The sequence below is a fragment of the Sceloporus undulatus genome, chromosome 4, assembly GCF_019175285.1.
Source record: "Sceloporus undulatus isolate JIND9_A2432 ecotype Alabama chromosome 4, SceUnd_v1.1, whole genome shotgun sequence".
NCBI classification, from domain to species: Eukaryota; Metazoa; Chordata; class Lepidosauria; order Squamata; family Phrynosomatidae; genus Sceloporus; species Sceloporus undulatus.
The window spans coordinates 81,803,244-81,816,464 of NC_056525.1; the positions used below are offsets into that span (position 1 = coordinate 81,803,244).

The following is a 13,221-nucleotide window of genomic DNA, read 5'->3' on the forward strand; positions in this document are numbered from 1 at the left end:
CCTGTCCTGAGTTTTAAAAAAAGTTTTCTAAGGACACAAACATAGATAAGATAGAAGGGTTTGTTATGACACAAACCATCCCCATTGCTGAGATACCTACCTCTAACAGCTTTACTCCTTTAAGTAAAGGCAATACAAATATAAATGAGGTTGTTGGATCAAACTTGATGAATTACAGTACACTGGGAGATGCAACTACAGCTCTAGTGGGTAATACTATTCCTTCAGGGTCTTGTACTATTTTTTTAGCTGAACAGTGCATGCTAACAGCCCAAACTTTGGAGCTTATTAGCTCTAAATTAATAGAAGTTTTAAGCATGTTGACTCAGCTGACCCTAACGTTTGCACAAGGACAACTCTAAAACTCTGAGTAAATCTCAATTGCACCATGCAACTAATTTGAGTTCTAATCAGAAAATCCAGTGTCATTGCAAAGATCTGAGTATGTCAATATCTAATGAAAGAGACTATTGCTTATCTCTACAATCCTCGAAGAGCCAAAACAGATGGTCCTGAAGGGGTGGCTTCCAGCTGCCCTGGAGAAAGCTGGATCAGGGTCGCAGCAACCACATGCCACAGCCCCAATCCAGCTTTTTGCTGGCTCAAAAAGAGGTGGCAAAATGCCACTTCTTTTTGAGCCGGCAAAAAGCCGGCTTTTCCGCTGCTGCCGCAGCTTTACAACACTCCTGCATTGTGCAGTGTATAAACGGCATGCTGTGGAAGAGCTGCAATGCTGCCTGCCATCTGGACAGGCAAGCAGCATGACAACGGCTTGGGGCAGTGTCGGGGCATACATCATCTAAATACCACATCCTCAAGCTGATGCTTACTGCTGGTCAGTTTTGGATCAAAGATAGTTAACAGATGTCTACACCTCTACAAATTTATCATCAGTAGTGTTGCTTTTTACTTATGATCATTACACAAGAATACTAACTACTCAGTTTTACTAACCCATTCATCCCAAATCTTATGATGAGGAAAAGACTGTACAGTAAGCCCTTGCTATCTGCATGAGATCCATTCCAGTCCCCCTGCGGATAGCAAAAAACATGGGACCTTAAGTCCCGTTCTTTTCAATGGGTGGGCACTCCAGCACGCACCAGCTTGTGTGCACACACCCATTAAAAAAGCAGGGGCTTGCCGTCCACAAAAGCTCATACTGCAGATGGCAAGCCCACAGTTGACACAGGTGTGCTATACAAGTGCGCCGTATTTGAATGCTCTGGCATCTTTTCAGGGCGTTTATTTAAAAACTCATCTATTAAGCCCCTATTGCAAGAAAAGGAAAGCTTTCCACCAATTATCTACTTATTAAATAATATAAGGCTTTAGCTTGCAGAGGATAAGAGAGAGGCTAAAACACAAAAAAGATCTCTGAACTGGAGGAATTTATTAATAGGCAATAATTAGAGGAATCTCAAGGAATACTAAACAACACACAGAATATACAGGGAAGAAAAAAGACTGGTTAGACCAAGTAATGTCAAATTTAATTGACCTGATATCTAAAAGAGCTGCAAAAAGGTAACATCAACCTAGAATTTCCCCTTTAAAGAATATTAACTGCAGGCAAGAAGTAGAAGTGGAGATAAATCTAATTTCTAACAGCAAATCAATCTCAACATCAACCGATCCTGTGAATATGGGGGATCCATAGAATCTAGCAGAATATCTTAAAGTAGAATCATTTGCAAAATCAGCTATAAATGGATGTATTCAGATTTATACTGATTCTATTGCTGATCTGATCGACCTTGATAACTGACAAATAGATGCCAAGGAACTCATTTGTAAAAAGAAACCATTCTCTTCTATTTTATCACAATGTGAACTGTCTATCATAAACATGTTTGAATTAATAGTTGTTTTCTTTCTTGAAAGGTCTTGGTTCTGTAATTAACAGACATAAAATTCTACAGCAACTGAATAATCTTAAACCAAGTATTCTATTTTTACAGGAGACACATTGTAGAGGCCCCAAACCTGTTTTGAAAGCTCCCCAAACTGAAAGCTCCCCAATTTGGAGATCAGTATAATGTAGGAGGTACAGTGGTGCCCCGGGATACGAAATGATCGCGTTACGAAATTTCCGGGGTACGAAAAAGTTAGATTGGAAAAAACTGTTCCGGGTTACGATATTTTTTTCGGGTTACGAAATTTATTTCGGCGCAAAATTCAAACGCAAAGCGCGGCTAGCGGCTTTCCAGCGCTAACGGAAAGCCTTTTCGGGTTGCGAAATTATCGGGTTACGAACGGAACGGCGGAACGAATTAATTTCGTAACCCGAGGTAGCACTGTAATGGTAAATCACATAGGGTAGCCATAATCTTTAATAAAGATAACATTGGCAAATTCTAGAGAAGATACTGAAGGCAGATTTCTAACCCTCCAAGGAAAACCTTTCTATATCCCAATTACATTTGGTATGTTTTATTCCCCCAACATTAAACAAGCTGAATTTATGAATAATTTTCTAAACAACATCTCAGAAACAGCAGCAGATGAAGTTATTATAGGTGGAGATGCTAATCATGTGTTGGATATATATCTTGATAAATCCTGTACTTCACATTTTATTTCTGATAATTCCCTCACACCACTTAAGAATTCTATTGTACTACAAGCAGGATTGCTTGACTTTTGGCAAGCCGTTCACCATCGCCAGCAAGATTATGCTTATTATTCCATGATTCAAATTCCTGAATTGATTATTTTTTCATTAATAAATTATCACTTACAAAAGTAAAAGATATTACTATTTACACTCCACGACACTCTGACCATTTTCCTATTGTTTTGTCGTGGTCCCTGCCTGAAGGATATCCAGCCAACTGGATTTGGAGATACAGTTCACGACTAATGGAGATAGTTCTTTTGTAATTAAATTAAGAAAATAACCCAATTTTATAGGGAAAATAAATCTTTAGTAACTTCCAATTCATTGTTGTGGGATACTCTTAAGGCTTCTAAGCGATCAAAACTCTGATTAAAAATTACAGATTTAATGCATTCACATCAATCCACTTGTGATCCCAATACTCTCTTGCAGCTAAATAAATTAAAATCTGAACTGGAAGAATTAGATCTTCATAAAAGTCACACCTCCATGATTTACACCTGGATCCATTATTATGTTAAGTTAAATAAAAATTCTAAATTATTAATGAATTTGGTCAAGCGTAAGGCTTTGAAAAGGAAGATTTCTAATATTAAAGGTAGAGATAACCAAATTAAGACAAAGACCACTGAAATTTTACATGAATTTAATGCCTTCTAGATGGATCTTTATGCTGCTGACAAAATAAAAGATGATACTCTGAAAACATTTGTTAATTCTTTAGATCTTAAACCTTGAATTGCTGATAATCATTCTTTACTAAATAGCACCATTACTGAGTCAGAAGTCAAACTGGCTATAAAGAATTTAAAACTTGGGAGAACACCAGGAATGGATGGATAGACTGCCAAATACTAAAAAGTTTTAATGGATGATCTGACTACAGCCAGCCCTCCTTATCCACGGATCTTTTATCCATGGATTCAAGCATCCATGGCTTGAAAATATTCAAAAAAATTATACAGTCCGCTCTCTCTATATGCAGGGGATCCGTTCTGGACTCCCCACGTATGGGAAAAATAGCATATGCTCAAGCCCCAAAGGAAAGAATTAGGCACATGCACGCGGCGATGCACAAGGCGCATGGCGCGGGTACACGCCTCATTACTTCTAATGGGGCTTGCCTTACGGGTATTTATTTATAATTTGTACAGTGATTCTCAAGTAGTAATTCAAATTAATAGTTTATCTTTATAGGGGAATTAAACAAGGGTGTCCTTTGTCATCCTTACTATTTGCTATTGCTATTGAACCCCTGGCCAACCGCATTAGACAGAACCAAAATATAAAAGGGATAGTCCATAAAACGCTTGAATATAAAGGGACTCTTTATGCAGATGATAGGCTTATTTTCTTATCATGCTCGGAGTACTCCCTCCCTATTCTTACATTTTTGTTAAGTAAATTTGATAACTATGCAGGTACAGATGCTCAAGCCCCATACAAACGAATGGGGCTCATGCCAGTGGCGGCATGCAGGGCGCACGCCACGGAAGTGCTCCCCATTCATGCGAATGGGATGCGCCGCCCCATGTGCTCCTGCGCAGCTTTGAGCATATGCTCAAAGTCATGTATAACGCGGGCGCACTGTATTAGAGTAAATTTTAATAAATCCAAACTGCTTTGCTGAAATACTCCACATGAACATCAACAATACTGATAACCCTTATCAGGGTGCCAATTAATACCTTACATATCTAGGAATATTAATCTCTATTACAAATTGTTCCCGATAATAATAAACCTATTACAAAGTGGATGATCTCATGGGAAAAATTGCAATTATTGGGACGTATAGCTTCAACAACTCCTTTTTTTTAAATTTCAATTTATCCCTTTATTCCCCTTTTGTCATGTTTCTATGACTCCCATAGGAATCTGACAACAAAATGTGGTAGAGGGGGGAAATCAAAGGAAATTGTAGATTGGGGCAGATGGCTGCAGCCTGAAAACTGAACTGTTTATGACCATTTATGAGGTGCTTTCCTTTCCTGGGAAATGGTGAGGAGACAGAAATTGAGAAGGTGCAAACTTCAAAGCACACCTCTGAAATGGGCAAATGGTGCTGGCTACAAGCATGGGGAGGGGGCTGGACAAAGGACTTTTAAAGTGTTTTTTAACTTGAGAAAACTCAAGAGTTGATTCTAACTGTTGTGGGATAGTTTTGTTTGTCTTAGAATCCAGAATAAAGCAATAGTTCATTTTCATTACAATGCTGTCCTGCTTCTTTGAGTCTCCAACTGCCAAACATGACACCATCCCATATTAGACTATTTTCAAAAATGGCAAAAACTTATTAACTCCTTTGTGTTCCAAAATAAAAATGCAAGATTCTCCACATTTTCTAGATTTATAGACTTCAAACAAGGGGCTGTGGCAATTCCCCACATATAATACAGTGGGCTCTTGGTATTCACAGGGGTTTGGTTCCAGGATCCCCCATGGATATCAAAATCTATGGATGTTCAAATCCCATTAAACACAATGGCATAGTTAAATAGTGTCTCTTATATAAAATGACAAAATCATGGTTTGCTGTAGGAATTTATATTTTTCTGGAATATTTTCAAACCGTGAATGGTTGAATCTGTGGATAAAGACTCCGTGGATATGGAGGGCCAACTGTATTATTTTCATGCTACTTCATTTGCTCAAATAATCCAAATTATTCATGGGGATGATATGGTTCTTAGTCTTGGGTACCTTTAAAAACTGATAATATCTCTTCTCCTGTAAGGACCTCTATATTTGCTTCTGGAAACCCAAGAATTCCATCCCTTATTAATAAACCCTGTATATACAGTTCACTTAAAATTTGGAGCATATGGAAATATATGTTAGCTCCTAGGCTCTCTCCCATTCAGCCATTGTTACTGCATCCTTTATTCCAGTGTGAAGAAAAATCTTATTCTGAAACATGGAAAGGGAAGGGGCTATATACGGTTAGAGATTTTTTATATGGGCCCAACCCAAAATCTGAGAGTCTATTCTTGAGATTTTGTCTCCTATTATATTCACTTGGTTTATGTGAGTGCAAATTTCCACTCTGTTAAATAAGATAGCTAGAACAGAGAAACCTATGAGAACTCAACCCCTTTTGAACATCTTTGTATATCTTCAAATAAACCTCTCAAGAGAACTACTAGGTAAATTTACAAAGCACACATGGAAGAGTTTTACGGTAATGGGTTAGAAGTTAAACGGAACTGGGAATTAGAACTTAACATCTCAATATCAGATTCTGCATGGCAACACATTAGGAATCACCCTCCATCTAGTTCTAAAACTGATCTATCAATAGTACATGGCCCCTGTTCTCTTGACTTATTTTAGTAAAAACTCCTCCATATGTGGTTTTATTGTACTCAAATTTTTAACTTTTGGGAACAGGTTCTCTATAATCTCTCAGATTACTAATAAAATTTTTATTTGTGTCCTGTTTTAGTACTTCTGTTAATTTTTATTGATTATAAGAAAAACCTTAAATATAAACATTTAATATTTTTTATTGCTTTAACAAGCATACAGATTGCTCAGAAGTGGAAATCCAGACAATTAAATCTGGAGGGCTGGTGGTGAAGAATATGGGACTCCTTTTTAAAGGAAAAACTTTCTGATAGAATGAAATTCCCCCAATGGATGTGATATATCATATAAGGAAAAATGGTCTGACTTTCTAAATTTTGTAAATTCCATTTCGTATTTAATTCTGTTAGCAGGAAACCATGTACACCTCTGGGGCATGTGTTATAGGAAAAATAAATTTGTTTGAACTTTGTAATCTGTAAACTGTTCTTGAATTGATCTTGTTATTTGACTTTAATCTTAATGCATTAATGTATATTTTTTAAATAAACAATTTTTTAAAAAAGAAAAGCAGGTTTAGACTTAAAAGATGTAGGAGTCAAGATAGGAGGAAGAAACATCAGCAATCTTAAAATATGCAGATGACACTACACTACTAGCAGAAAACATTATAAACTTGGAACAATGACTAAGGAAGGTCAAAGAAGAAAGTGCAAAGGCAGACTTGCAGCTGAATATAAAAAAAAAATGAACACAGAGGATCTACATAAATTCAACAAAGACGATGAGGAAATTGAAATAGTTAAAGATTTCCCATACCTTGGATCAAACATTGATCAGAATGGAGACTGCACCCAAGAAATAAGATGACTAGGAATGGGAAGGGCAGCTATGAAAAAACTAGAAAAGATCATAATGAGTAAAGACATATAACTGAGCACTAATGTTAGAATTGTCCAAGCCACTGTATTCCCCATTACCATGTAACGATGTGAGAGCTGGACAGTGAAGAAGGCAGACAGGAGGGAAATTAACTCATTTGAGATGTGGTGCTGGAGAAGAGTGCTGAAGATACCACAGACAGCCAAAAAGACAAGCAAATAGGTCCTTAAACAGATCTAACCCAAATTCTCCCTGGATGCCAAAATGATCAAACTGAGGGAGACGTACTTTGGGCACATCGTGAGAATTCACGACTCATTAGAAAAAACAATAATGCTGGGAAAGGCAGAGAGGGCGGCTGAAAGAGGAAGACCACATGCCAAATGAATAGACTCAATCAGGGAGGCCATGGGCCTGAATCTTCAGGATCTAAGCAGAGCAGTGAAGAACAGGGAGGCTTGGAGATGTCTCATCCACAGGGTTGCCATCAAGTGGGGTTGACTCAAGGGCAGTTAACAACAAACAACAACAACGATTCCTGCCATGATACACAGAAATTATGTATTTTTAAAAATTCTCAAATACCTTAAGCCATTCTTTCTGCCATGCCTGGTAATATATATACAACATGCAGAATGCAAAGGCTGTTCTAAACGTATTTCAGACTTAATTATTTTTTTGAAAAATAGAAACTGAATACATCACTCACAGGAGTCTTCTGGTTGCTGTGCCACTGCTTTCAAATCCAAACTGGTTTTGTCTGAATCACTAGGCCTGTTAATTTTGGATATATCTTTTAGCACATTTTCTAGTTCAGAACTTTCTCTTTGGGCAGTTGGTAAGGTTTCTGTGCTGGCATCATTCTCTGAAACATGGGAGCTTGGAGGGTTTTCATCTATAAACTGAACTTTTAGCTGCTGCTGATTTTCTGTGGCTGCTGGTACATTTGGTACTTTTTTTGCTTTGCTACAACTTTGATCCTGAAGACTTGATCCCATTTCTTTACATCCAGGAGTAAAACTGTCTGTCTTACATGATTTATTTTCTTCTGACTTCTCAAGACAAACATCATTTTGTTTATTCTTTTTTAAACTGCTCCCACTTGAAGAACTTTTTCCAGATTCTTTTCCAGATCTGTCATTTTTCTTAGTTTTATAATTCTGATTGGTTGCAACTCTGACAGCTTTGTTTTGTTCACAGGTAGTATGGACAGATTTTCTTGTATCATGATTCCCACTTTTTGAGCTCTTGCCCTCTTCCATTATTGAGAAGACCTGCTTCGTCTATTGCTTCAGACTACTTGGATTGTAATTTTGCAACAATCTGAGTGGAGCAGAATCCTCTGTTCAAGCAAGGCGCCTGGCTGATTGTCTGAAGGGGGAAAAAAAGATCAAACATCTGCACATGTTACAAAAACACAAAGTAGTTCTAGCATTGTTAGCCTTTGAAAAACACAATGCATAATCCCCCACGTAAGGGAAATTCTGCATATGCTCGAGCCCCATTAAAGATAATAGGGCTGGTACCCATGGTAGTGTGCGGTGGCATTCGATGCGCACACCATGTGTGCCATTGCTTTTCCCAGTGCACAGTGCTGCTTCTTCTAGCACGGCTTCCAGCGTATTATCTGAAACAGTGGTTACACTGTGTTCTGTAAATATAATAAAGCCCTATAACATTGGCTCAAACCAAATTAAAAATTATTTTTATGTTGCCTATTGGAAAACATTCTAATTTAACAATGTAAAACTATATTTTACAACCCTCAGCGTGTGTAAAATAATGAATGCAACTCTAAGCAATTAAAAAGCTGCCACCTGTACTTTATATCTGAAACTTAAGTTGATTTATGTTCTATTAATAAAATAGTTTCAATTTGGCTCAGTCAACTGAAGAACCTGTTGAATTTTAGGTTTCACATCTCTGTGTTATTTTCCACCAACATTATGAATGGATGTAATATCATGATGTAAGGTACTGCAAAACAGCCTCACCACAGAAATACAAACAGGGCAAAAAGCTTAATAAATAATATAAAACAAAGAACTGTACACTGCAGAGTTGTCAACCATTTTAAGATATTAGTTCAGTAAAAGGCTGATTAAAAATTAACAAATTCAATCCAAATAATTTGCTTAGGCTGTATTTCTGAGACAATGGGGGGGACACACACACTTCAAATTTGCAGCCCAATACTATGCATATTAATCTTGAAGGTAGTCCCCTGATTCAATGACGTTCATATACAATTAAGTGTGAACAACTTTCAGAAAGAAAGATACTACCTCTATGATCAGAGGCGGGAATCTTTAATATTTCCTTTCTTTCCCCTCTCCGAGATATTAAATAAAGAATTAAAATAGCCTCAAAGGATAAACAGATAACACTCAACTCAATTACAAATTGTCCTTGCTAGTTAAAACTGCCCACTGCCAATTAATCTATCTAAGTATTTGTTGATTAGTTCTCTATTAAAGTGCTAGCATTATAATAATGTCCAGAATAACATGAAAGTTGAAAAGGTGAGACTCTTTCCTGGGAAGGAAAATATAAATCTATGACACTCTAGTCCCTGCCCCCAACCCTCCCAATTTGGACATCTGAGGATTATGCACTGAGAAGAGGATTCTTTTGGTAACAGCATGAACTCTCTTCACTGCTCCAAGAGTCAAGGAAGGGATAGCCATGAGAAGGAGAAAAACTGGTAATTGCACACACTTATTCCGAGACACACTTTTTCTGCACTCTGTACCATATGAATTTCACAGGTCTGAAACATAGGTCTCCAGATTCGTTTCCTGGTTTAAATCTCTCTTCCCAGTGACAGAAAAGCATAATTGTATTTTCATTCCACTGCATAAATATCAGTGAGAAGGAAGGACACCTAGGAAAAAAAGCTCAGAGCCACAGTGGATATTTAAATTAAAATATACATTGAATGTTTAAAAGGGAACATTTCATGTCCGGGACTGTTTGTGAAAGGGCTGAAAATAAACTGACATCATATTAACATTGTTACATAAGTCTTTAATGTGGCCACATTTGGAAAACTGCTCAATTCTGATCATCCTATCAACTCTGCTCAATTCTGATCATCCTATCTCAAAGAGAGTATCACAGAATTGGAAATATTATAGAACATGCCCCAGCAATAAAATATTAGAGTACATCTGCTAAAAGCAAACATAATTTGCTTTTGAGAATTCCATTAGAATGAAAAAAAAACAAAGGTATCATCAAAAATAACTGAATTATCTATATATGCTGGTTATGAATTTAAACAAAATCTTGTTCAGGATCTTGCTATGGCGAATCTTCAGGTGATTCTGCAATCTGTTGTTGGTCCCTCTAAATCATAATTTATGGCGTCCGTAAGGTGAACCTATCACAGGGTTTTCTAGGTAAGATTTGTTCAGAGGAGGTTTGTCTTTCCCTTGAATCTGAGTGTGATTTGCCCAAGGTCATGCAGTGGATTTGGATTAGGAGATTCAAACCCTGGTCTCTAGAGTCATAGTCCAATGCTCAAGCCACTTTACCACATTAGCACTCAAATCTGCAATATGTTGATATAATTGCCTAAATTAGTTTGGGAGCAAAATATCTGGATATTCAGGTAAGAAAAAGAAAGGTGTAGTGAAAAACAAAATATACTGAAAAGGACAGGATCACACCACACAAGCTACTAACAACGTTGTACATATCACAGAGAAAGTGAGAAAGTTTTTTGAAAGCAAAAGCGTATGCAGTAGATAAATTTGAGACCCTTACCTCACTGCAGAGTCTCTTCTTAATGAAGCTTCAATATTGCAAGTGATCTCAGCTGAGAGAACAAGCCCTGCAGCAGAGAGATAAGATGTAGATGAGGAAGGACTATGTACTTTTCCTATCTCCCCCCTTCCCTTTTCTTTTAAAATCAGTGCCCTACATTGTTTTTTATGTGTTCAAACTCCTATTTTAAGCTCTGCACCTCTACACTTTGCCACGGCTCCTCTGTTTTGAAACCTGAGAAAAGCTCCTCACTTATTTTAATTTTTTACCTAAACAGACTAAGAGTTACTGTTATCATTTATTTCACGAACACAGAAACTTGCAACCATACCAATTTAAAAAAATTATTTAGTTAATTTATAACCTATCAGATATGGTAAGATGTTTGGATCTTCTCAGATATTACCTATTTGGTTCATAATTTAATTGGGATGCTTCTGTTTTATTTTTATTGCTCTACACTAACTCTTTCTAGTTTTCTTTCCATAAACTTGGAAAAGTAGATAAAATTCCACCAAACCTACCTACACTACCATTCATTCATACTTGAAAAAGCTGCACTAGCATGACACTGATTCTTTCTAGACGTTCCTGTGCTGCCTTCATTTCAGAATTTCTGCTTTTTGTATTTCTGGAAGTCAACAAAAGATATTAGAAGCATGAGAGCATTCCAACTGTTATGTACAACAGTATTCTTTCAAAATACGCATGCATACATTGCTTTCTGCTATGGATTGCACACAATGGCAGGAAACAAAATAAGTTTCGAGTATAACATGAAATAGGGTGAACTATGTGTTCACATACATATAGCCAAAAATTGTACAGTTTTTTTGATATTATGTTTTTAACTTTATAGGAAACATGGTTGCAAACAAAGCTGAAATAAAAAGGTTTTTTAATGTGTCTAAACTTAAGAATGATAAACAGGAAGTTCACTAGTATGTAACAGGATCTTTTAGTACCCTTGAGACTAACTGGGGGGGAAAAGGAGCTGTTAGCATGACCTTTCCACAGACTTGAGTTTACTTCCTCAGATACATGGGCTGGAGTAGAGGGTCCAGGGACAGAACTATATAAGCAGGCTGCAAACGGTAATAGAAATGCAAAGCTTTGTGGCTATGGAGGTAGGGTGACAAGTTTAGTCTTAGATGGTCATTGCAGGACAAAAACAGGAGGAAGGAAGTTGCCTAAAGCCTGGGTGAGTAGATAACCATATGAATGCGTATTGGAATGTAGTGTGGGAACCAGAAAGGGAATGTGATGAACTGGTCCAGACCACCAGTTTCTTGTTTCTGCATCACATCATCAATACTAATAGCAAACCTAGGTATACAGTTACAATAGCCGCCTTGAGTCCCTATATTGGGAGAAAGGCAAGATATAAGTAAATAATAATAATAATAATAATAATAATAACCCAAAAATTAAAAAAATGGTACCAAGACACAAAAGGATTCTTATGGGAACCCCAAGCTTTACAAAAAAATTAAATGCATAAGGAGGATTGAGCATGAACATGAAAAGTGGCCAGAGGGAGAGGAGAGAGTCTGAAAGAAGATACTACTTGCTGACTACAATACTAAATAGAAACATTCTCCAATGCAACGTTTTATTCAAAGTTCCAGCTGTGATTTCTATACCTCTACCCCCGGAGGTTGCTTTTCTTATTTTAAATGTTAAGAATCACATGCTTTATCACCTTACTTGGCCAGAAAAAGTCACTAATGACATAGGTCCCAACACATTTCCCAATGTGTAATGAACTGCATCCTCAAAACAAGCTACCACACATGGGGCAGCCCATATATGAAGACACATAAATATCCTGAACTGTTGTCACAATGTACACATTCACTACAAAATATGGAAAGTGATAGAAAATTCTCTCTTGTGTTTTTCTTTGGGCCAAGTCTGGAGAAATGTCAAGAAGAATTTAATGATTCTAGAAGCCAAGCACACAACAACTTCTCATCACTGCTCTTTCTTCCGAAGACAACTTTCTGTAGGTCATTATATGACCATTATCACGACATTAGCATGCTTGCTTAGCTTGCCTATTTTAATTCTTTCTGCCTTTACAAGCACTAGAATACACAAACCTGATGCAACATGAACTTTAACTTCTCAGCAAACAGTGCTCTCTTGATTATCAGGGTTCAGAGGTCTCAATATCATAAACATTAGATCATTCTTGCTATAAACTGTGCCATAGCATCAGAGGGTGAGGCTGATCATGGCAGCTGTAAACTGACGTTTATCTTGTTTTCATACATGCTGCTCTAAGCAAACATACACTAAAAAGCCCACATTTATTGCAGGATGGCATTATCACCTTCTTGCAAAAAGCCTTCGTGATGATTTCTGAAAGACCTCTTTTATTACCACTTTAAATTTTAGGAGATCACTGGCTCCTGGATTACTAACATGCTTCACTCTCATAGTAACCGTCATGATTGTCCAGAATGGTACACAAGCTACGCAAATGGACACCGTTACAAAAATCTCAACTGCTTTTTCAACCAAGGGAAGTGATGTTTTCCCCTCCTGCCACTTTTGAAACATGCTAGCTTCCTCAAAGGTTAACACTAACTCCTGGCAATTTTTAATGTCTGGCTGTTAATATAATGTGGCAATACTAAGCA

General features: G+C 37.2%; 1 protein-coding gene across 5 annotated transcripts in view; it reads right to left on the reverse strand.

The window, feature by feature from the left end:
* The window catches only part of TUT4 (terminal uridylyl transferase 4), a 57,797-nt gene that overhangs the window by 42,851 nt on the left and 1,725 nt on the right, over positions 1-13,221 (reverse strand). For all 5 annotated transcript variants that reach the window (XR_006103770.1, XR_006103771.1, XM_042465892.1 and 2 more), the window contains exons 2-3: positions 10,577-10,643; positions 7,518-8,179 (exon numbers count right to left, since the gene is read on the reverse strand). Coding sequence is in view for 3 of the 5 variants with exons in the window: in XM_042465892.1 (XP_042321826.1) it covers positions 7,518-8,070 (553 nt within the window). In the remaining 2 variants the exon portion in view is untranslated. The remainder of the gene's footprint in view (positions 1-7,517; positions 8,180-10,576; positions 10,644-13,221) is intronic.